The following is a 26,137-nucleotide window of genomic DNA, read 5'->3' on the forward strand; positions in this document are numbered from 1 at the left end:
ATTAAAGAAAAACTAAGTTGGCAGAGCAAACAAAGTTTATCGGCGTATTCTTTATAATGAGACAGCTCTTTCGCTTTTTTGCTGTTAAATTTTGCTGTTTTATTAAGTTGATTTTTGCTGTTAAATTTTGCTGTTTTATTAAGCTTCAATTTTTTTTCAAAATGGTTAATTTAGACATACGTCAAAATTACGGTCTTCGTACAGGCTTCAAAAACAGTCAATTTCGATAGCATCCAAGAATGTTGACCGATGAAATGGCGCTTCATTGTCAACAGGATCAAAGTTTCAAAGCTGTTTTTGTTTTGACTTCAAAACATCAGCGTAAAAAGCTATGGTATCTTTTGGGGGCTTATGAAGTTGAATTGAAAAAATTGAGTCCACTTTTTCTTAACATTTTAGGAGAACAAGGTATATTCCATGCTAGCAGCTGCATGCTTAAAGTTCTACCATATTAACGAAAGCCATTTTTTAAAGTCATTCACGAGAAAAAGTACGCAGAACTACTTTTTTTTTTTGAAAAATCAAACACCAAAAAAGTTTTTCATGTGTGTTAAGCTTTATTTGTTTTGAACATTATGATCATTTGAATTTGCGCATTTCAAAAAGGTTTTCCTTTTATGTTGTGACATGAAAAACATGATCTTAACGGATTTTTCCATGGCGCCTAAAATGTAATTACCCTACTTGTAGATTCTTATGTTTTTGTATTGATTTGCTATGTTTTTGTAGCCTTTTAAATGGATTTTAAGTCTTTTAGTAGTAGTAGTAGGAGAAGAAGAACCTAATATTCAGAAAAATATTAGATGGAGGATTTCTTCTTGATGCGGTTGCCTTAAAGCAAACTCGGATTTGGAAAGTTATTTTAGGAAAAGCTGTTTAACGAAAGTTCTTGAGTTCGTGTCGATTAACTGGCCATCCATACTCTATTTGCCACTAGCGGACTCGAGCAAACGCCAATTATATTATGTGGTACAACTTTCAACCAGTTTTCCATTGCTTGGGATTTTTTTTTCATTCAAACAGTTTTTCTACAATTGAAAGTTATTCTGTAGTAGGTAAATTTACCGTTTCTGATTTTAAATAACTATGCCCTTTTTTCGGTTAAACGGGGTCAGTTAATGTCATATCAGCTCGGCCAACTTATTTTCGGGAGATACAAGAGGAATTCTTGAATTCTTTTGCTTGTTTTAAGAGTGATTGGCTGTAAAATCTTCGAGTGTTGAAGTTTGATAGCTCTAAATTTTTAAAACAACAGTTTCTTTTTCGGCTTAACAATGGTCGACCCAATTTTTGGCACCTGAGTTGACACTCGTTCATTGATTCTCAACGCGTGTTAGGATTGTTTATGAACATCATCCGAGACGAAGGAAAAATATTTTGTTGTTTTTTCGACTTATTTGAAGTAATTTATCAGCTTAGTTTTAAAAAAAAAAATAATAGGTTTCCTATTTTAGAATATCGTGTAATGCAATGTTTTGATTGTATCGCAAGTGTTGCGAAGCCCCGCTTTGACTCAACTGGTTAAATTTTGATTCAAATGGTATTTAAAAATTGAAATTTGTTCTATAGTTTGTTCTATAGGTCATGAAAAATTTAGTTTTTACCTGCGCTATTGTGATATTATGGCATTCACCTTTTTTCCAACCAAAGTCGCAGATTAAGTGCTCAATATTTAGTGGCATTTTTGATTTTTGATATCTGATTAACTTTTGCTTCAAAGCATTTATTTTTATACCTGGTTTTTTGGCGGCTAGTTCCTATTGATAAACAAAAGATGTATCTGATTTGCTTTTTTTTGAGATGCTTTTTTATAATTTTCACTTTTTGCAAAAATTTCAATTTTTTTCAAGATTTAATTAGCCGATTCAAAGGGTTTCTCACTTGTGTGCTTAAATATTCCGCTGGTCTCCACCGGGCGCTTTCTTTCTCTTGGAAACTATCATGCAAAATCTGAGATGAAGGATTCAATCAGAAGAGCTTGTTTTGTTAATATCACCTGCATAAATTGCTACGCTACGCCCTAATTTTGGTAGAAAAAGTGTTTTGGCTTTTGAAAATGTCCAAATATGATATTTTGACTATTTTTTGGAGACTATTTCTTTTTCTTTTATAACTCCCTACAAATCTGAGGCTAAGGTTTTAATTGAAAGAACATGAGTCTTTGCTGTCACCCTAATTTGTTAATGAAAAAAAGTAATCGCCTCGAAAATATACAATTTTTGAAATTGTGCTAGTTTTTTGGAAATTTTTTTCTTCGAATCAATTTTTTCACCTCAGCTTTGTCATTGGTTTTCAACGTTTGTTAAGGTTATTTCTGAAGATCTTCCGACACCAAAGCATTAAAATTTCTGTAGATAAAGTTTTTCTGACTTTTTTCAGTAATTTTTTAGCTTGATGTTTAAAAAAAAACACTTTTTCTATTCAATATCTTGAGTGCAGTGTTTTAAATTGTATCGCAACGCTTCGCCTCGGTACAAAAACTAATTTGTGAAAGTCTATACTTTTTTAAGGTCTGCGTCAGTGCTTGAAATAATTGTCTCTTTCATTTTGTGAAGCTTGGCGGCTTGAATTTGCACGCTAACAGTGCAGCGCGTTTTACTTCTCTTGACACCTGAATACTGATTTGTTATTTGCTGTTTTTTTGGCTATCTTTCGAAAAGGCTGAAATGTTCTACAATTGAGTTACTTATTCGTGTCTAGCCTAACTCCAATTGAATTGCATTCGTTTTTTCACTTATTTCACAGGAACATCAAATTTTGGGTGAAACTGGAAATAGAGGCTTGAAATTTCACAAATGAACAGACAGCGTTTCCACCGCGGGAAGAGTAACATCACTGGTTTAATATAAAGGTGTGTGTGTGAGAGAAAGAGAACATTGGGGAAAGATCATTTATTGGCAATTTGCTAAAACTCACGAGATTTATTGCAGCAGCTCAGAAGTTGGGCTATTTGATCTCTGAGAATGCATGTAGTTGAACCCTTGCGTGGGAACATTTTATTTTCCAACCAATATAAATTAAATTGGCAGGAAGGCTTTTGAGAACTATAATAAAGGATTTTTAAGGTTTGAAGCGACCCTAAATTTGATAGATTGGTTGGCTTGATTTTATAATTAACAATTTGGGAAATTTTTTTTAGAGTGACGTTGAAATGAAATTTTAATCACAGGGTGAAGCCCTCATGCGCGAAGGTACGAATGCGCAAACACTTATACAGCCAATTCGTGTTCAAAGTTCTAAATTCGATGCTACTAAGCAATAAAATCAGTCAGTTTTGACTGTTTAAAGGGCATTGATTGATCCACTGTTTTCTCGCATTCGGTCCTTAGCGGATTTGTGGTTGATAATCTACTCTAGTGTTGTCAATTTAGTTGCCATAATCACAAAATTGATACTATCAATATAGAGATTTTCGTTCTCTATCCTTTCCCCGGGGTTTAAATTAGAGTTTTGACTCTGGGAACGAAAAGGCATGTTCGGAGGGCGTGGAAAATTTCCATATTTTTAATCAAGTACTCTTAAATTGTCCTAGTATTATCCACCAACAGAAGGGCTCGATGTAATTCAGAATACTAATTGAGTTATACTCTTAGCTGGAACATGTGTAAACGTATGGCCTTCCCGTTTTGATGATCATAAGAAGTAATACTGTCATTTCTTTCAGCTGGGAAGAGCTGAACTAAATTGCCTCTCAGCAGTTTATTTTGCATTAGTGTTATTGATTCAAAGCAGATGTCGTATCGCCGGCCGAATCGAATCGTTCGCTGCTTTGTTCGCGTGTCAATTCACTACGCCCTTTTTATCCATTTTATACAGAAGAGTCGATTCAAGGTTATCATGAGACTCCTTAATAATGTAAGTTTCGATCGCGCCGTCAGGGCTAAACGGTTTTGAGGCTGTTTCATTTTCATTTTCAGGCCGCATTGAAAGGGTTTGTCGATAGTTTTGGAGTCATTTGGAAGTAAGAAGCTACCGATGAATGTTTCATTTTGAGAGAGATTTTCAAAATGGAAATTCAGTTTGAGTATATCTGTTTGAAATGGGATTGAGCAGAAATCTATATGGTTAATTATTAATAAATCACAATTTAAACTCCTGATTGTTTTTTAAATAATATGAATATCTAAGATGAATCAAATATGACCGAAATTTTCATACGTTATATATACAATAGTAATGCTTTTTGAGTACAACTTGAGAGAATTGAAGCTGCGTATTTTGATGAATTTGTTAACATGGGAAAAATGATCAAGTTGTTCCGGTTGATTAAAATTTAAAATTCACGAATATTTCGCATATTGAATTACTCAAATTGTACCGTTGAATTAGATCTGGTATGCTTTTTTGGTAAGACTTGTTAGATTGCAGGATGACGAAATGTTAAGATACGTCGAAGTCCAGTTTGATTATTTTTTGGATGCTTGCTTTGTGCAGCATTCTTCCTATGGTTCATGTCTGGCTCACTTGTATGTTTGTTCTAACTCCTGGACCAGCGGAAAGAGAAAGCCCTGAAGGCAATCTACCCTCGCCCCGCCCGCTTGAGTATCTTTTTTCACTTGACCATTTTAACCCATAAGCGAAAATGCTGAGTGGTGTGAGCTCTGAAAAGAATGAATGGTAGGCTATTCTAACTGCTTGTGTCGTATTTTCACAACTTCAGTTGAGAACAGCTAATGCACTAATGTTGAAAAAGCACTGCATCAGTTGGTTTGAAATGTGTGAGACACTGTTCAAAAGGTTTAATAGTAGTTGATGTTGAGTAGTGACCTGTCAAATTGGTTGATTTGTTTTTGCTAACAGCTAATCGGGCTTATCTGTTGGCTTAAACTGCACAAATCTCCACAATTTTAGTGCCAATAAAATGCACTTAAAGATGTTGGGTAAACTGTTTTCATAGAACTTGTCAATTTTTTTTAGCCAAATTGCATTCCGAATTTTGTGTATTCTGTCTGAAGTCATCCATCAAATCATTCTAGTTGATGAAATTGAGGTTTTGCGCTGAAAAGGGCTTTTATGCTCAATATAGCGTCATCCGAGTTATTCGCCATGGTTAAGGTCGTTTTTTATTACTGATCCTCTGAGAAGTGTAATGAGTTTATCAACAATTAACCAATGTCCCAATATTGCTGCGTCCAATTTTTTACCCGGCCGTTTCAGCGAAGCTTCCTGTCAGTGTTATCAGAAGCGGATTTAGAGAGTGGGGGTGGCCCTTCAGGGATTCGACCCCTTATTCGACAATCGTAGATCGGGGAAATCCCAGATACACTCCCCCCTTCCCCCTCAGGAAAATTATTGGTGCGTCCCTGTGTATCATTGTTTAATCAAGGCTAGGAGTTGTAAGAATTTTATGCGCGCAATTTCAGAGCCGTTTTTGGTTTCAACTGTACCGCTTTGCTAAACATCAGCATATATACACCTCGACATGGATAAAGCAGCTCCCATCAAATTGGCCAAAGTGACCAAAATTCTGGGTCGGACTGGATCTCAAGGTCAGTGTACGCAAGTGAGGGTGGAGTTTCTGGACGACACGAACAGGTCCATCATCAGGAACGTCAAGGGTCCAGTGAGAGAGGGCGACATCCTCACTCTTCTGGAGTCGGAGAGGGAGGCCAGAAGACTGAGGTGATCAATTGGTCCACACTCAAATCAGCCGGCAGACAGCTGAAACGAATCTGGTTTAGCAATGGGGATAGACGCGCTCAGCTTTGTCTTGATTGTTTGGAACGTGATTTGTAAAAGTTGTTTGGAAAGCCGATGATTGTTATTGTACATCCGAATTGACATCTTAGAGGCTAATTTGCCAGATTTAGAGGCTCAGGGTTTATGAGATGAATTGAATAGTCAGCGCACAGAAAGCGGGAGGGAAAATGTGCACGAGTATTGTAATAGTGTGCTTAACCTCTGGGTAGTTGTTCTTAAAATTGTTCGATCATCATCATCATCTCATTTTGTAGTTGGTGCTCAACAGACTTTTATATTTGTGAGTGTTCAAAGAGACAGAAGGCGGATTGCGTCCAGTAGTTTAGTAGTCGTTGAAATTTGGGCACCTGAGTTAATTATTATTTTTTTGAAGGTTATAATCTTCTTCCTTGACTGAACGGAATATTGCCAGAAGCGATGACTGTTTTTTGGGCTTTGTTTTGACAGGTGAGAAGGCGAGAGGGGAGACTTGTAATCGACTTGTAGTCTTTCAAAGGGGCGCAAGACGCAGCAAGTATTAACCTAATAATAAGTACCAATCATGAGGAGGCATTGTTTCCAAACCTGGAAGCCTAAAAGTATATTATTGCACGTTGTGAATTATGAATTGTGGGCGATACTTGCCTAAAATTGAAATTGCTGCTATTGTCAGCTGTTGAAATCCCGCAATGAGTTGTATTGTTTCCACTCGACTTGAATTCCCGCCCTGTAGCCGTAGGGTTACTTGATCCATAGCTACAACAAGCTCACAAACCATGTTGATATTTTCCTCCTTTTTTTCTTCATTTTTTTTTGAATTGTCAAAGGTACCACCCGTCGAGCGAAAGAACCCCCCCTTGGGTATTTTTAAGGTTGTCCGGTTATGAAGTATCGATTTAATAGAATAATAAACTTTTCTACTTTGACAAAGCCAGCTAGCTTAACGATTTGGAAAAATGAGATGCCGGATTCCAATAAAGTGAAGTTTTGACATTGACCTGCGAAGTCACTTTGGAAAAAGAAAGGGTATACATTTTGAACTATAGGCTCTAAATTATTTATGCGAGAAGACACTCCTATTTAGCTTCAAAGGGTTAACTATTAATTATTCACGCATTCTCGCTCACTTCAATTCATTCTAAAATGTCTTAACAGGTCACTAGTAAGAAGCACTATTGAAATGCAGTATCTAATCGTTGGATAGGCATATCACCAAGCTAGCCAAGTGCCCGTGTAAAAGCAGAATCAAATAACTCCTCAACTATAGCGATATTTTAACTGAATCGGTCATAGAAAAGAAGAAGAAGACATTGAAAAGCGTGTTTGCACTCTAGTTCACTACAAATTGACATCATCAGGCGAAGTGTTAAATAGTTGGTTGTTTCTGAGGCCATGTAATGAAATTGTCGCCTCCTTTTACCGCTTTGGCTGCAGCTGAGGCGCCAGGCAGCAGCAGCAGCAGCTAATGCAATCATTTGATAATGTCCAAATGGTACAAAAGCCAAAAGACTCCCTCTGAATCGGCAATAAAATGGTGCTTAAATCCACAGGGAACAATTTGAAATTGAATTAGATTTGACGCTGCTGTCGTCAGGCTGCAGCTTTTTTGCATTTGAATATTCACGAGTTACTGGAGATGAAAATGACATTATGACATAATGAAGATGACATTATCTGTGCACCCGATTGAAACTTACTTGCACACCGATCCCATGATGAAAATGTTGCCATTTGGTACATGATCTAAATTAGAAAATCTGTCTGAAATTTACAGCATTATTGAAACAGAAAAAAAAAATTCGTCTTATAAATAGCCGCTTATTACACTTGCCAGAGCAACTGTCTTGTAATCGGGAACTAGACTTTTACCTAAACAAATTTCTTACAAATCTGTAAGAAATTTTGAAGTTGCTTTATTAGTGAACCTTAGCAATAGTGAACCTTAACCTTCTTCCCACTTGACCTAGAGGTAACACAGTTGCCTTTGTACCTTATGCTCTGTGGGGTTCAAGTTCAAAAAGTTTGAAATGAAATTTTTTTCGGGGAAACATTGAATTGTCGGACTTTCGTTTGTCTGCTTTTATTCTGTGGGCTTAGTTGCCACATCGGGCAATTTTTTGTACTGTCAGCAGTTCTCATCGGAGATGCAAAAGTTTTTGATTAAATCCTGTAATTTGTAAATTTAATAACCATCCCTGGCGTGTGTTTTCCTTGGTTTTCTTTTTTTTCGCTTTAAAGCTTGATTCGGCCTGAATGATTGCGGCTTCTGTTTTATCGACTTATTTTGGGTTGCATCGAGGGCAACACTCGAATGATATTTTTGAAAAATTTCAGGCAGATTGTGTTACAAGCTTTTAAAACTTAATTGCTCGAAGTTTTTTCTGTGCCAACAATTTCTTATGGCAGTTTTAATTTTCGGCTCAATGGGCTTCTATCAGATTGTTTTTGGCCTGATGGCCGCTCGGTAACTACTAAAAGCTGATTTAATTGTCATTTGGAAACATGAAGTAATTTCAGAAAAACAGCCGAAAACACAACCACCAGTATTAAATAAGCTTTTAGTATTTACCGAGCGGCCGTGTTTTCAGCTGTTTTTCTGAAATTAATTCATGTTTCCAATTTTTTTTCAGTTTCATTTTCTATTCGCTGGTTTGCAGAGCCGCGCTTGCGTTTTTTAGCAGGTGATGCAAAGCTTCGCTGTGATACACCTGCGATTAGCAATATAAAATCGGAATTAAGTTTTTTTTTCGGGTTAACAACTTGTTTAACAGTATCACTTGCTGCCTTGGCTGATAATGAATTCAAACGTTTTGGCGTCTCCGACAAACTTGGTATGCGAGTATGCCAGTAACAGCAATTACGCATGTGATGGCAACGGTCATGTTGTTCAAATCTGACCAGGGCCTGTGTTTTTTCAAATGAGAATTATTCCTTTTCAAAAATTGTCGGCCTGTTATTTGTCTGCCCATGTTCTGTCGGCTTAGTTGCAACATCTTAGATTTTTTTTGCTGTACACAATTTTTATTACAGCTGTTTTAAGTGTTTAGATTTAATCCTGCAGTTTGTGATTTAACGTAACAGGACTTTAACGTATATTTTCTTTTTTCGCTTAAAAATATGTTCGGCATAACTGATTTCGGCTTAAGTTTTATCGGCTTCGTGACTTAGTTTTGGGTCATTTCAAGCGGAACGTCATTTTCATGCTCGTATAATACGGATAGCAGAAAGTGCTGAATTTTATAGTTCCGAAGTTTTTTTATAACAATAATTTTGCTTTGGCATTCTACGGGATTTTACAGTCGGCTCAGTTGCCTAAAATATCAATGTTTTGACCATTTTCTTCGGCTGGGGATCTGAAATTAATTGCAAAAAAAAACAGATTTTTTTCAATAACATTGTCAGGAGTGGATCTAAGATTTTCTCGAAATGGAGGGCAGATTTTTAAAAAGTTTCACCGAATTGGTTTTCTGAGCTCTCCCAAATCAGTGTAAAGACTCTATTTTGACCGGATTTTCTGCGCCGCTGGCGTATTCTGTGCGCTCCCCTCACAAAAAGAGCCTTAAGAAAAGTTTCAGTGTCCGTCAGCCAAAAATTGATGTCCTGAAAATACTACTAAAGGGACGCCCTTCCCTAAATCTGCCCCCTGAACTATGTTAATTTTATTAATCGAAATGATCAGCTTAAGTTCCTAATTTATGTTTTTAAAACTACCGAAATCGAGGATAATATAATTGAGTAGCACGCAGTAACTTGTCAATGCGAACCTGTTAATTGTTTTATCCAAATTACTTAATGAGACGGTAGTATTTTGGATTGATCGAAAAATTGGGGGTGTAGCGATAAGAATATGGTGCCGATTAGCATACGCTAATTGCTTTAGTAAGAGGCTCTCAGTTGTAAAAAAAATAGCCTAAAGTTTGATTTTGTTATAAATGTCACTTGATTTGTTGGAGAATTGAAAAAATATATATTTTTTCGCCAAATAACATTTGGAAAAAATGAAATATATGAGTGAACAAAAATGAGTAAACAAATGTTGAAATAGCGAGCTGCATTTTTTACATGGACAAGCTAATCGACACACATGCTACTTGGCCGGTCGTTCGAAAAATTATCGAAAAGAATTCTCGTTTTGTTTTCACACCTTGAGCGTCAGTTAATATCGTATTTGCATGTAGTTGTGGAATAAATCTATTTGTTTGATATGGAAAGAAGCTTCCGTTTCATCGCTAATTGCTCAAAAATATGAAAAACGGAGATGGAACTTTGGTAATTGACTTATTAAGCAGGTAACTGAATGCGATTCAAGAGAAATACGTGCTTGTTTCCATCTAATGACTGACTATACTGACTGGGTAATGAATAAATGAGTTTGCCGAAAGAGATGTTGGGACCAGTTGTGTCAATGATGGGAAACAAGGCATTGTCACTCTGAATGCACAGTGTCATGTTTCCCCTCACATTCTTTGAGGCTTCTGACCAAGTAGTGTAGTTTTACTTGAATGCATAACCAATCGATCCTTTTTGCCCAATGATCGATCAAGTAAATAATCTCCACTACAAATCTAAGTGGGGCCTGTATAAGGTTTTGGGGTGTCAGCTGAAAATGGATATCTCAAAATAGTACCAAGGGCAGAGATTCGAATCCCTGAGGCTTCCCCCGCCCAAAATCGGCGTCTCACCCACTAAAAAATCCACTGGTGCTTGGGAAAACTAGGCGAAAGTTGTTCACTTGATTGTGATTGGAATGAACTAAAAGAATCGCTTTTTTTCTAATAATAAACAAAACAGGTTTTTCATGCAATTTCTGTTTTTGTACTTGGCTGATTTAAACTGACAATGGCAACACAATTTATAAAAGAAGTCTTTGATCTAAAGTGTAGCTATGGGCAGGTTTTTCATTTGTTTTCCCTCTTTTATTTTATGCTTGTGTGAAAATGACTGCTTTATTGCATCTTTATTGCGATGTCAAATGCAAGGATTGAGAGAAGAATGAGAATTTGATGACATAATTGGTTGGGAAATGTGGCTTTGATGAAGCTACTGAAAACACAGAATGGCTTCTTGGTTGCAGGTTGCAGTTCCACTTAAGGGGTCTTCGACCCTTTTGATTTATTGATTTTCAGTGGCACTCTTTCTATGCTCTTAGAAATTGCGAACAAGCCTATTAGGAGGATTGGGTCCTTTGTATCCCTGACAGTTTCTAACAATTTTTCATTGATGGAATTGTCCAGGTTTGTGATTTTCTTAGTGGATCATCTTAGTCTCGAATTTATTCCATAATCTAGAATTTTTATCCTCTCCTTAATTCCGTCCCTGTTTGAAACCAAATTGGATTTTTTACGCATTTAGTTAATGTTCCATTACTTACAACATCTGCTTAAGAAAGGACAGGCTTGTCAATGAGGTAGCATTGATATGCGAGGAAATGGATCAATTGTGAATGCTTCTAATCCAAATGTCAAAAAGTAAGATTCTAATCAATTTCTTCCTTGGAGTTGGATGTTTGAATTAGTTGCTTCAGTAGCTGACGAGGACGGCCTTTAATTGTTTAATTGAAGATTCGATCTTGTTCCAGTGTGACAAATGTATTTGTTTGTTTGATAGAAAAGTATTAGGAAATGGTACGAGGGTTTTATGGATACATGAAACAGTTGTCCATTTTCACCTTCAAAATGAGAGATATCGATTCAACATCCGTGCTAATAAATGCAGTCTTTAACTTGCTCTTTGTTGCTGTCTGAAACTGTCCAGCAGCAATATTGACAATTTCACATTCGTACTTCCAATTTAAATGGAATCCGGTGCTCATCCACAGAAAGTTTCGATCGATGCTGTATGTGAATGAAAAAAATAGAAAGGGTTTAGATTTTGTTCAAGTTGAGGGCTTAAACATTCATAATTCACGTATACTGTGCTCCATTCACAACATGCAGATTAACATATTTTTACATCCGGAGGATTCATAAATTGGAAGCTGATAATTTCGAATTTTAAGCTGCAGGGGCAGTATTGTGTGCTTAATCTGTTTCAATCGTTGCAGTTGAAATACTTTGATTGTGAAGCCTTTTCAAGTCCGCTGTGAATAGAATTAGAAATAAACGGTTGTGTTTAATAACAGTTGCCTTGTTGATGTGAAACTAAACTATTGAAGAAGCCTCCGGAGTTGAGCTTGTTGGCGATGAATAGATAGATTTGGGAGGAGGTTTCCGCTTTTGTAGACTCCCGCTGATTGCTCTGCGGGTTGAAATAGAGGACAAAGAGGTTATAGCTTGTAAATCAAAGATTAATATAATGCCGAATAATAAAATGGGCGGCCGTTAGGATAGAACAGTGGACAGGGATAGAGACCGGATCTCGGCAAGTCTGTTGAAGTCGAGGATTTGAACGAATTCGCCTAGGATGAACAAAGAAGCTAGCTTCGTCCGCTAATGAATTCTCTTGTGTAAATCCATGAAAGCAGCATTCCTATTGAAGGATGACCTATTGGCGCATCAATTCGAAGGGGGAGGGGCTGGGCATGTTCCTCCCTCCAAAATATGCTCCCCCGTAGTTCTATTTCACGATAACTCAGTTTTGATAGAAAATCCTTAATTTTGTCTGCGGCACAGATTGGTTCGCCTAAAAGTATAGTTGGTTTTTTAAATGGTTGTCTAGATTGTTTTGGCTGTTCGCTAGCTGCTTCTCATTTTTGATAGATCAGATCGGCACCTGTTTTGAGGGCCGATGCTGCTAAATTCAGTAAAAGCTAGATATATCCCTGCCTTTTTACTCTTGCGAGCGTTAGTGTATTAGTGCGAACCTTCTTTTTTTTTCTAATCTCTGAAATTGGCCAACCTGCTCAGTCTGCATGTTTTAATGCTACTACTTGCTCTAAGACAATCCCAATCCAGATCCTAACAATTGTTCAACAATTGAGAGCGTCACCTTTTACTATCGCCGAGATAGTCCTGCTGGCCGTCTCATCCACCCCTACTTGTCTGTTTGGAGAAACCTTCCTTGTCTTGTGTCAGTAGGAGTTTTTGACCAGCACTTAGAGAGCGACCAAATATCCCAACTAAATAGAAGAGTTATTAAACAGATAGCAAACGATAAAAAAAACAATGTTCCTTCCTCCAGACCTGTCTGTGACTATCGCACAGAAAAGTGTTCCGCTACCTACACAGATTCAGGCCTGCGGTTAGTAAGCACCAATCCAATCTGGCTGAGAGTCCATTAATTTCCCACTAGCTATAGTTTAAGCTTTCAACACAGTTTAACTACGGAAGTACTCTTATTTCAGACAATTTTTTTGTACAATGAGACGCAAAATAGCCAATTTCCCTCTATCAAGTAATAACCCGACATTTCCCCGACAATAGAGTTACGAGCAATCAAGCAATTGATGATCACAAATCCTTCAGAGCACTCGGTACGGTTGGCCTACGCAGTTTTCGTTTGAATTAATTCTGTCATCTAGTCTTGCATTACTTAAATTTATTTTTTATTATTCGCTGTTTGAGATCATAATCCATCAAATGTGGGAATTTCAAAAATCAGTCTGCGATGTTTACTGAATATCTACTAAATGCCAAGCATAATCTTGGTGTCCGCGCCTTTCACTCCACCACCACTGCACTCATTTTCAACCCTCGAGTTTTACGTCACAGACAGGGTCAACTATAATTATAACTAAAAATCACTAAAAGCTTTTTTAATGCTAGTGGTTGTTTTTCTCGTCTACTTTTCGCAGACTACTTCTCGTCCACTGTTCGTTTTTACAAAAAATTGTTTGCGTTGTATCGATAGTGATGCGAAGCTCCGCTACGCCTCTGTGTATTCAATTAGAAAACTTCTCAGTTTGCAAAATAAATCAGGTCCTGGTTGGATTCGAACCTACTGTCTTTGTGATTCCAGAAGTGGACGTCACCTATTCACCAAGTATGCAGTATGAGTAACTCGATGTAGTTTTCAATGATTCTGTTTCGAAAGTAGTTGTTACGGAAAAAAGTCAACGATCCGACTTGTTAACGTTTGCTAAATGCAAGTATAATAAGACTAGCCCAATTGGTTTGATGATTTGGATAATTTGATATCATTTTGACTTTCTGGTGTTATTTTTGCTTAAAGCAGAAAAAATTATAGGATTTACTTAAGAATTGCCCCTATGTTATCTACAGAAAAAATCCCACCCATATAAATCAGTAAATGAGCACCAAAGAGTTTCACTTATAAATCTATTTTTGCTGCAATCTGGTTGGTCGAAAAATCTGCTACCTTAATCTATTTAACAAGCAAACAAGCCATGCAAAATATTTGAATTGTATATCAGCGGCGGAACACAAGTTCAATTACAGCTCAATCACAAGAAAATGAGGTATCAACCAGAGCTCTTAGCAATAACAATTGGCTGAATTCACTTTGTATCCAGTCGACAATTAGGGGGTAATTGTCGACTAGATACAAAGTGTTTTCAGCCAATTGTTATTGCTAAGAGCTCTGGTTGATACCTCCTTTTCTCGTGATTGAGCTTTAATTGAACTTGTGTTCCGCCGCTGATAAACAATTCAAATGTTTTGCTTGGCTTGTTTGCTTAGACTTCCTGGTTGATAAAACCAGGTATTATAAAAATGTATGGGAGTGGGGTTTTTCTTTTTTGAGAGATTCGGGACTAGTCTCTTTCAACTTTACCCATATGTCTCAGCATTCGATAAATTCTATGGGGGAGTATTTGACATTTTTTGTTATTTTTGCCGTTTTCTCAAAAACTAAGCTCCCTTCTAATACATATATGGCCCTCGCAAATTTTTTGACCGTTTTTGAATCTTTTTGACTATTCCAGAAAATTCAAATCACAAATCTGAGTTTGTGTGTTCAATGGAGATGGCGCGTTGTTGAAAGCTCTCCTGCCTCATTGGTCATTCAAAAAAAAAACTTTTATACCAAATGTTAGAGCCCTCGCAAAAGCAAATTTTGAAAGTTTTTTTCTACCGTTTCTTAACATTTGCATTTTTTCGAAAACTGCCTTCACATATGAGAAATTTTGGTCTCAATCCAAAGGAGGAGTTGTGGAAAAACTTTTTGCTCGCGTGACCTTGTCCAAATTTATTGGAAACCAAAAGTTACGGCCCTCGGAAAAGTCAAAGCTTTGATTTTTCGAGAGTATTTTTGAAGTTTGACTTTTCTTGAGGCCTACTCTCCCATAAATGATGTTTTTGAGGTCAACCGATATAACAAGTTGCTTGAGTTCATTCTGTGTAAGTTGCTACGTCCAAGTATTTGTACACAACAAGCTATGATTTTCTGAAATATCAAAATTTTAATTTGTTGACTGGCTTTTGGACTTTTCTCTAATTATCCTGCCAAATCTGATATCATAGATTTAATCGAAACTCCAGGTTGTTGAAAGCTTACCTGAATAACTGGCTGTGCAATTTTTGTTTGGAAAAAGTTTATGACCTTCAAAGAATTCAAAGTTCTGAAATTTTGACCATTTTTTGGATTTTTTTTCTAAGAGAAATTTATAAGAGAAATTTTCTGTCTTTGGGAAAATTCCAATATCTCAAAAAATTTCATTCTGATTTATTTTAGTAGAGAAACTACTCGTGTTTTGGGCGAAGTCCAATTTTTGAAATTACGCATTTCCCCGAATCAGTGTAACAATTTCAAAAAATATCAAACATGTACCTCCAGCTTTAGCTGGCCAATAGTTGTCTTTTATTGAGACATACGAAATTTTTGATTCACCTAGTGTTTTTCAACTTTTTAATATTTTTTCAACTTTTATGTTTGTGTTGTACCGCAAGTAGTGCGAAGCTCTGCTTCGCATCTGTGTAAAACTTGGTATCCTTCAAGTATCGAGTTTTTTTGCAATGCGTCTTAGATCTGACGATATTTGAATTTTCTTTCGTCTGCTTATTTTGCAATTGGTCATTTAAAAAATTTAATGGTCTGGATTTATTTGCTTAATTTGAATTTTTTGCGATTTATTTGAGTATTTTTCTTGTTGGCTGAAATTCGGTCTCTAGATCATAAAGGACGCCAACTTGTGCGGCGAATCAAATCATTACAAATTGAATCGAGGATTGTGATGATGCAAATCAGTTATTATTAGATGAGAAATATTTCTTTTTGTTTTTGAGGTTGCATGTTGGTTAAGATTTAGTTAAAATGAAGAAAATATGGAGTTTTTTTGAACTTTGAATTAAATAACTATAAATTAAAGAAAAACTGCTGCAGATTCTTTCAAGAGAAATCGTACATCTAGCGCTTTGCCCTGATAGGAGCAACTTTTTCTTGTTGGATAATCATTGGTTTGATAGCTGAATAAGGTAGCAGTCCAAGCAGGTTATTAAACCTGACGAAGAATCAGGTCATTTGGTAAAGAGAACTTTCGAAGCAAACTATTCGGCAAAGTTACAAAAACTGCTCAGGGAATTAAAACGCACACTTATGCACTTATTACACACTCACACGGGTAATTATTACACCCATTGATTGCTGTAAAATGTGAGTTTTTTAAGAATTACTGTTGTTCTGGAATTCCTCAGTGTTTTAAATTGCCGTTGATGTCTAATTGTTCGCTCTTGAACATGCGCAGTTTCTAATGATATCTGCAGTCGCATAAACTTCAGGTTAATTGAGCTCAGCCGAAGACAGCTAAATTTGCTTGCGTTTTTTGAGGTAGTTATCTTGTTAATCTAATAGCTTCTCTGTTTCGGCTAATGAGGGAAAATTTTGCACCAGCTTCTATTTCCATTTCAGATATTAGTGAGAAGTAAATAATTCCCAAATAGTGTAAAATAATATGTATATGGCATTGTTTGCTCCAGGCTAAGTCGCGAAAATAGAGGGTTTATTCTTCAAGCAACAAAGAACGTTGCTGGTTTGAAATTAAGATCAGAATGCTGATTGGATCCATAACTATCTCCCCCTTTTGTAAAAAGGGGGGGGGGGTGTGGGAGAGATTCGTTACTGGGCATAAAATATTCATATGCTTAACCGTTGATTTATTTCGGGGGATATTCGTTACTAGGTACCCGAGTGGGGGATATAATTAGAGAGATCCTGTTGCTGAGATTGATTAAAACAATTAAAGTTTTTGTTTCATTTGTGATTTCTCTAAATTAAAACCGAGATGCGCAGGTGGTGATTCTGAAGCAAAGGCACTAAACTCATTTTGCCACATCCAGTCGCTAAAGTCTTCCTTATGAGCCCTCCAGTGATTAATGGCCTTGTTGGTTGAGTTTTAAATCCCACTATCATAGTTCAAATTTCAGTCTAATTTCTCAAATTACGAAAACATGGTCTCAGATTCGGATTAGTTTTACGTTGTTTGCGAGATTCTTATTCTGGTCTAGCAAACTGCAATATGATTAAAACTATATGAGACATTTTTCTGGAGAAATAAAGTAATTAATGTTTTTTATAAACCATGACGCTCGATTTGCTTTCCTCATTTCAAATGTTTAGCTTCCGCTAGTTTAGTATTGACTGTTTTTTTCTCAATGGATCCAAATGTATTATATTTCGTCGGCATAATAGGAAACTAATTGGATGGATTCCTCTACGTGCGAAACTGGCGACGTTGATTTTAAATAGAAAAGTTGTAATTTCAGTAGTTTTACTATTTGTTTTGCAGTTCTGCTGCAAGAGATAGACGCAATTTTGTTGCTAAAGAATTCAGAAGCTTTCAACTAACCTTTTTTGTGGCAAAAAATTGAGCTTGTTATCAAGCTTGTAGATTGATAGTCATTTTGGATCTACCTAACAATCGCCTGCGCTATGGTATCTACTGAAGAATTGCCACCCCTATAAATAAAAGCAGTAAATTAGAACTAGAGAGGGGGGTCGGATAGTTTCTTAGACTACCTCTATATTTACGATGTCACGAACTATCCGAAAGGAGGTGGGGGTTTGGGTAATTGTTAAATAGATGTGTCATTTTAGTAAAGAATTGATTTTTCAATGTTTTCCTCATCAATGAAAAATATTCTATTGGATTCAAAAGTAGTTTGAACAAAGGGTCTGCAACTAATGGTTATTGTTCTGTATGTCTGTCTTTTCGCCGTCATCTCATTTAGTTTTCTCGTTAGTTGTCGAAATTTGGCTTCTGCTTTTAAGCAATACTTTTAGCTGTTGAGTTAGCTCTGTCTGCTCCTTCTGTATTTGATATGTGAGGAGGTTCATTTGCCTCTCCTCTCCAATCGAGACATGGTCAAAGTAATTCAAAGTGACGTTGCCCAGGATATAATTGCAATGTCATGTCTCCCCTCATTATGTATGGTGTCGCATAAATCGAAACAATGCTGCAGGTTGCACTTTATTTATTTACTTTTTTTTGTTCCGACCATTGAAAATGAGGAGGAACTTTGGATTCGGGTGTTTAAGTTTTTTTCCACGCAAAATCAGCTACCACAATTAATCATTGGACAGTTAATTTATACATCATATTAAATCCCTTTCAGTCGTAATTCGAACGACTGTAAAAAATTTCAAAAAAAAAGTTTTCACTGTGTCAACAAAAACTGATTTGAAATTTTTAATTTTTGGTCTAATTTCGAGCTAATAAGGTGACCGTATATGCTTAAAACAGCTTATTTAAGCTTAATTTCAGCCGAACATTTTTTTTTCGAAATTTTTTAAATTTTTTTTTGTTTTTTTAGTAATTTCTTTCAAAAACGGTTTTCCAATTGAACTTGTTTTACTATGACTCTCAAATATGCCTAATTTTTTTTTGTTCAGATTTTTTAATCACAACATGCAGGAAAAAATGACACCAAGTTGAGAAAACATTTTTTAAGACTGGTCGGAACATGCTCTGCTACTTGCACAGTAACCGGCTATCCTTGTTTATTTATGTTTTTAATATGACTTCGAACGGCAGGCTGAAAAGAAATTGAGCTAGATAATTATTTTTCCGGAAACTTTGGATTCGTGTGTTTTCATTTTTTTGTTTTCCACGCAAACTCAGCTACCACGAATAATCATCGGGCCTGGGTGGAGTTATATATTATGGTAAAGCCTTTTCAGTCGTAATTCGACATTAAAAAATTTCAAAAAAGTTTTTCTTGTCGAGAAAAACCGGTTTGAAATTTATGATTTTTGGTCCTATTTCGAGCTAATTAGTAAGGTAGTTAGTAATTGCAATAGCTGATTTAAGCTTAATTCAAGCCGTTAAATTTTAGTTTGACTCAAGTAAAGGTAGTTTTTTAGCGCAATTTTGGGTTTTACTTGCACCCGGTTTTACTTACACAATAACCGGGTATCCTTGTTAATGATTTGATTTTGGTTGAAGCAGGAATTTGATTGAGAATTGTTCGAATACTTTCGTTTCACTCGTATCCTTAAATGTAGAATATATAGTTTGTATGAGAAAATTGAGCCGAAAGATAGTATCTCTTGCCTAATATTAGCAGAAACTGTTTGAAAATGTTGCTGAGCTCTAATTTCAGAACAAAGTAGTGGCCTGTTATAGTTTCTTAGTTCAATTCACAAACAAAACAAGGTTAGCTGGGTATTGTGCAAGTAGCACAATGTTCCGACCATAGTCTTAATAGTGATAGTAATACAGGCAAACTGGATAACAGTTTTTGAAAAAAAATGATAAGAAAAACAAAAAAATATAATACATTTAAAAAATGTTTTTTTGTTTTTTTTTTGCTGAAATTCTCAACATTTGATTCTACTCGAATAAAACTAAAATTAATCATAAGTAAGCTATTGTAAACGGCCTTAATTAAGCATGATATATCGCTTGACCCATACCGATGTCTGTTTGTGGTACCTGATTTTGCGTGGAAAACAAGGATAGCCGGATTTTGTGCAAGTAGCACAGAATGTTCCGACCATAGTCTTAAATTAATACAACGAAGTTCTTTCAAATTATTGTCGTTTTGTTTCGGCGCATTGTGGTAAAGGGAGCGGAACAAAAAAGTGGGGGTTTGGTATATTTGACAGTCATAGTAAAATAAGCAAATTGAAAAACAAGTTTTGTAGAAAATTTACTTGAAAATTTTGATTCCAAAAAGGCGCTAACATACTCAAAGTAAACTAGCCGAACATTTTTTTTTCGAAATTTTTTAAATTTTTTTTCGTTTTTTTAGTAATTTCTTTCAAAAACGGTTTTCCAATTGAACTTGTTTTACTATGACTCTCAAATATGCCTAATTTTTTTTTGTTCAGATTTTTTAATCACAACATGCAGGAAAAAATGACACCAAGTTGAGAAAACATTTTTTAAGACTGGTCGGAACATGCTCTGCTACTTGCACAGTAACCGGCTATCCTTGTTTATTTATGTTTTTAATATGACTTCGAACGGCAGGCTGAAAAGAAATTGAGCTAGATAATTATTTTTCCGGAAACTTTGGATTCGTGTGTTTTCATTTTTTTGTTTTCCACGCAAACTCAGCTACCACGAATAATCATCGGGCCTGGGTGGAGTTATATATTATGGTAAAGCCTTTTCAGTCGTAATTCGACATTAAAAAATTTCAAAAAAGTTTTTCTTGTCGAGAAAAACCGGTTTGAAATTTATGATTTTTGGTCCTATTTCGGGCTAATTAGTAAGGTAGTTAGTAATTGCAATAGCTGATTTAAGCTTAATTCAAGCCGTTAAATTTTAGTTTGACTCAAGTAAAGGTAGTTTTTTAGCGCAATTTTGGGTTTTACTTGCACCCGGTTTTACTTACACAATAACCGGGTATCCTTGTTAATGATTTGATTTTGGTTGAAGCAGGAATTTGATTGAGAATTGTTCGAATACTTTCGTTTCACTCGTATCCTTAAATGTAGAATATATAGTTTGTATGAGAAAATTGAGCCGAAAGATAGTATCTCTTGCCTAATATTAGCAGAAACTGTTTGAAAATGTTGCTGAGCTCTAATTTCAGAACAAAGTAGTGGCCTGTTATAGTTTCTTAGTTCAATTCACAAACAAAACAAGGTTAGCTGGGTATTGTGCAAGTAGCACAATGTTCCGACCATAGTCTTAATAGTGATAGTAATACAGGCAAACTGGATAACAGTTTTTGAAAAAAAATGATAAGAAAAACAAAAAAATATAATACATTTAAAAAATGTTTTTTTGTTTTTTTTTTGCTGAAATTCTCAACATTTGATTCTACTCGAATAAAACTAAAATTAATCATAAGTAAGCTATTGTAAACGGCCTTAATTAAGCATGATATATCGCTTGACCCATACCGATGTCTGTTTGTGGTACCTGATTTTGCGTGGAAAACAAGGATAGCCGGATTTTGTGCAAGTAGCACAGAATGTTCCGACCATAGTCTTAAATTAATACAACGAAGTTCTTTCAAATTATTGTCGTTTTGTTTCGGCGCATTGTGGTAAAGGGAGCGGAACAAAAAAGTGGGGGTTTGGTATATTTGACAGTCATAGTAAAATAAGCAAATTGAAAAACAAGTTTTGTAGAAAATTTACTTGAAAATTTTGATTCCAAAAAGGCGCTAACATACTCAAAGTAAACTAGCATTACTCAAGTAAAACTAAGTTTTTGTACCCTTTTAAGCAATTAAAATATGGCTGCTGGCTCCCTTTATTTGTAAGTTAATTATAAATTATTAAATCGAAAAATTACTTAATATTTTTGAAATGCATTAGTTATACAACTGAGATTAATAACCTGATTTGTTGTTGGACAACCAGTATTTACTCAACCAAAAGTTGATCTATTTGTAAACAAACTTTACGCAATTTGCACGCACGTTATCGTCTAAATTCCGTATTTTCTGATGTCTACTTTGCTTGTCTAAATTCGTAACCCTCATGTATTGCAATTCTTCATTCATCAATCCTGCGCATCATACTTCATGCCAATTTTCGGCTTTTTCACGTGTGTCTGAAGCTCTACCCAGACTTTTTGTCTCAATTTCCTAGCCTTGGAGGTCTTGAGCTCTTTTGCAAGCAATCACATGTCAATAGTATGCAACAGAAATTATATTATTATTTTTTCTCTTAAGGCACAGATTTGGGAAAGGTAAGCTAGGATGCGTAAGTTGATATAAAGCATTATGTACCAAAGGGTCACAAATGCATATACAGATATTTTTAAACATTTTTTAAAATTGAATCTTATTTTCAAGTTTCGATATTAATTATTTTAATGTATGTGCGGTGTGAGATCAATCTAATAATCTAATGCGCTTATAAATATACGGTCAGCATTTTTCGTTATTTGGATTCTTTTGATTCACAAAATGATAAAGTTTGCCAGTTCAACAGGCTGCATTCATTTTATGATTTAGAAAAGATCTTGAGAAAAGTCGACAAATTCTGCCGTATGATTGAAGTTCTGCTCGTTCTGCTGCTCTTTGGAACATTCTGCTCTATAAGCCAAAATTTGCCTATTCTGCCAAATTCTGTTGCTAGCAGAATCCTGTGGGTCGTGTTTCGGGCCCTCCGTCATGAGGGACGCCACCTCCGCCAACTGTGTTTCGGCAGAAATTGAATTGATCTGGGTCGTTTTCAGGGGATTTATAGGGTGACTGCTTTAAAAAATTGGTTGATTCCTTTTGCGTTTATTTTCCCTAGCCGGTAGGGGATAACTTGATTGCTAAGTTGTTTGCTGATTGCCATGTTACACTGTTTTCAATCCTACTTTTGAAATAAATTCTTGTTTGTTTGCTCGGAAAATATTCATGGTTGTTTTGTCATAGTAGACTACCGGCAAAACTTGTGCAAACCATTTTGAAAGACGTCTGAGTCGAATTAAGCCGTAGATGTTTTTCTAATTGTTCCACTTCGCTTACCCCATGATCAAAACCCAACAGTGGCTACTTAGAGCAGAAACATGTTGGATCAAGATTAATGCAGTGAAGCTGAGACGACAAGAAAGATACTTCCACATTTACCTTTACTCTTTGAAGCTTTTGGCTCCAGAAATTGGTAATATATTTCCTGTCTCCGTCTGGCAAATGACACAAATCCGAAATATGCGTTTTAAAATTCTTCAGCTAATATTGGCCGTTTAAATATGTGAAACAGGCGCAATGCAATAGTTTTTGTGATAATTCTGGTTCTGATAAATCAGAGCTGAGAATAAGTAACACCTAAATGATAAATAAGCCCTTTCAGACCAAGTGTACCGTTTATTTTTTTTGCAACCAGAGTTAGCGATTTTTTATGCACAGCATTAGATAGGGAGGGGGTCATAGTATGTGTAAGATAGGACTTTAAAGGAGATTTGGTTTTTATTGTCGTCTTAAATCGCACAGCTTTTCGGAGTTGCTTCGATTGCATGTTGTCAATGTTTTCAAAGGCCAAGTGCGATCTTTGGTGTGATGTGAAATTTGAATGACGTCATTATTTCTATTTGAGGTCGATGGCGTTTCGGACCCGTGATTTGCGACCTGTGGCTGACCCTGGACTACACAATGTGTACGAGCAGTTGTCTCTCCATTTTGGTGATATGCGTGGATCGCTATTGGTCACTCGCCTATCCAATCACATACCGGCGTTTCATGAGCACAGTGGTCGTCTTCTCCCTCATCATTCCCACCTGGCTCATCCCCATTCTACTGTATGGCATCGGAATATTCGCCATTCATCAGTTTGGAGCGAGAGACATTGAGCCGGAGAAGTGCTACGTGCACTACTACGACGACCCCTTCTTCACCATAGTGTCCACTGTGATCAACTACTGGGCGATCATTGTCGCCATTCTCATCCTCTACTACAAAATATACAAAATTACCAAGTTCTTCTGGAGGAAGAAGCGCACTCGAAGTGTACCTAACAACGCAACCTCTGTTTCGCCTCCTCTTAAAAGTCTAGTTAATGTGACGACGAAAAAAGGGAAACAGAGTAAGAACAACGCAGACACCAGCTCGGATTCGGATGACGAAAACGATTCGGAGGATGAGAAAAAAGCAGAAGCCGAAACGATGATTCCAAAAGGCTGTGCTGCAGCCGAGATTAATTCGGCCAAGAGTGACGATCTTCTGAAAAAGCCGAATGGAGGTTTGTTCTTGGATATTTCTGCGTTGAACGGCCATAAAAATAATGACGGGGACACTTCGACATCCCCAGCGACTACCACGTCTACTGCGATGACTAGCTGTTCGACCTTCGTAACAGTCGAAGAGCCGAGTCTGAAAGTGAGCTGCTCGCAGCAGCCGCCGAAGCCACAAGTAAATCAACAGAAAGGCAACTCGAAAGCGATGCGAGTCTTGACTGCAGTTCTGTCCTCTTTCATTATTTGCTGGACTCCTTACGCCGTCTTCGTCATTGTCCTAAGTTTCGACGGCACCTTGATACCTAATGGAGTTTTCTACACGTCTTATGGGTTGTGCTATATCAACTCGTTGTTCAACCCGGGACTATACGCTTATGCTAACGAAATTTTCAGACGCACTTTTTGGAAAATTTTGCGCTGTCGTTAAAGTAGACACGCACCGCAGCTTAAAACTTCAATGAATAGTTAATGCTGCGGTCATACTACGCTTTCGATTAGGAAGCGGTATTTTATTTTGTACAAAAATTATGGCATTATTTTATTTGAGGGTCGTTTTACTCTCTTTTGTTTGTATGACCGGTTCGATTTTCACGGACATTGGTTGTAATGAAATCATGCGTAGTTTTCATGTGTCAATGACAAATAATTTTTTGTATTCGATAGAACTTCGCAGTGTAAAACTGTTTGACTAGATTTGTAACATGTTTATAAAGTTTAAGCAAAACAAATTCATTGTACTGAACTTAGTGGTGACAGATCTTGTTGGCACCCAGGAGAAAAGATGTTTGTTTGCGACTGACTTGCCTTCGAAGACGACTTCGCTTAGACAAAATGAAATGCAGCTGAGTTTGAAAAAAGTGAGTGGCGTTGTGGCTTGTTTCGGCACAATTCGACAAATTCATTTTTTATCATTGCATATTCCCGTATATTACACCTGATAGAATATCAAATACCCTTGGTACCTATATTTTGATTTAAAATTCTGGCCTCGCTTTTTGAATCTGCTGAGAGAAAAGGATCTCTAATTAAAAATCCCCCATTGAGCTTGCTGTAATGTACTCCTGTTTACTTTGACAGTTCTTTGGGATATGAGGAAGTAGAACAAAGAAATAGCCATACAAAAGCAACAGGCAGTTGTTGTGACGTGAAACAGAAACCCTTAAACTCCCTTAACCCTTAAAAATTAGAAACCCTTAAAATCAGACTGTTTCGTAATTGTCTGTTTTTAGTTATTGTTAATAGTTCTAGGTACAAGTTGAAGAGGATTTGTTAATTGCACCGAGTGTAGTGGAATGTTTTTTATTTAAGGTGTGTGTAATTTTTCATGTTTTATCGTCTGACGATAGAGTTCTCAGTTTGACCTCTTTCGTTCGCATACTATTGAGCTTCGACTCCAAAGCTTTTTTTACCTGCGAAAGCAGAGTTCATAGGGCCGCAGTTTTCTGAAGGTTTCTTCAAACTGTGCTTAAATGCTGAATGGCCACTTGTCAAAAACTGCCATTTTTGCGGATGTATGAAACACCACTTCGGCGCATGTTTTTTTTGTAGTATTTCAACCAAAAACATTAGATAACGTTTTTTTTGTCTGAACAAGACGCGAATTGGTTGCTGATGGTAGTTTTGATAAATTGCATCGTCCTAAGCTTCCACAGGGTGTTCAAGAAGTTTATGCTCTCAAGATTTAACCGAAAAAAGTATTGAAGTGGATAAAAAGTTTGTGTTCGTTAAAAACTTTATTTACACTTGCAACAGCAAGTTTCTTGTTATTGGGAACTAGAATTTTCCCGTAAGCAATTTTTCTTCCAAATTGTAAGAAATTAAAGTTTTTTTTTTATTTATGAACTTTACCAACTTAGACAATCCTTCCCACTTGGTCTAGAGGTAACCTAAGGTCTGGGGTTCGAGTCCCGACCGGACCTTGTTTTTATCAGTATGTATGAAATTGTGAAAAATTTTCCGGGAAAAATTGAATGGTCGAACCCTCGTTTGTCTGCTGAGGTTTTGACGACTTAGTTGCCATATCGCTGAATTTTCTGTGATGTCAGCAATTTTTATTGTAGATGAAAGTGTTTTTGATGTACTCATGTTATTTGTAAATTAACTAGCCCTGACGTAGTATATTTTCATTTTTTTTATCGCTCAAAAGTTTTATTCAAGCTAAATGGCTTGTTTGTATTGGCTTAGTCAACTTATTTTGCTTGAAGGGCAAAATTGATTGTTGTTTTGAAACAAGCCCAGGTCGCTTGTTTTAAAAAAGTTGAAAGTTTTTGAAACTAAACTGCTCTTTTTATGACAGCACTTTCCTATGCTTATGGCATTTTTTGTTTTCGACTCAAAAGGAGTGTATCTAGCTTTTATCGGCTGTATGTTCCTTCGTTAAAAACTATACGCTGGTTTAATGCTGTTCGTTGTGTTTCTTGACTGTTTTTCTGAAATTATTCTTTTCATTTTTCAAAATAAATGTATACATTTTTTTCGATATTGTAATTTCTTCTGATT

General features: G+C 36.3%; 2 protein-coding genes across 3 annotated transcripts in view; both read left to right on the forward strand.

Annotated features, from left to right (window-relative positions):
- LOC134839084 (muscarinic acetylcholine receptor M2-like) overlaps positions 1–24,745 on the forward strand; it is a 28,289-nt gene extending 3,544 nt beyond the window's left edge. Inside the window, exon 2 of the mRNA XM_063854503.1 lies at positions 23,002–24,745. Within this exon, the coding sequence (XP_063710573.1) occupies positions 23,002–24,065 (1,064 nt within the window). The 3' untranslated portion in view covers positions 24,066–24,745. The remainder of the gene's footprint in view (positions 1–23,001) is intronic.
- Positions 1–26,137, forward strand: part of LOC134840658 (uncharacterized) — a 198,447-nt gene that overhangs the window by 74,406 nt on the left and 97,904 nt on the right. The window lies entirely within an intron of this gene.

The sequence above is a fragment of the Symsagittifera roscoffensis genome, chromosome 2, assembly GCF_963678635.1.
Source record: "Symsagittifera roscoffensis chromosome 2, txSymRosc1.1, whole genome shotgun sequence".
NCBI classification, from domain to species: Eukaryota; Metazoa; Xenacoelomorpha; order Acoela; family Convolutidae; genus Symsagittifera; species Symsagittifera roscoffensis.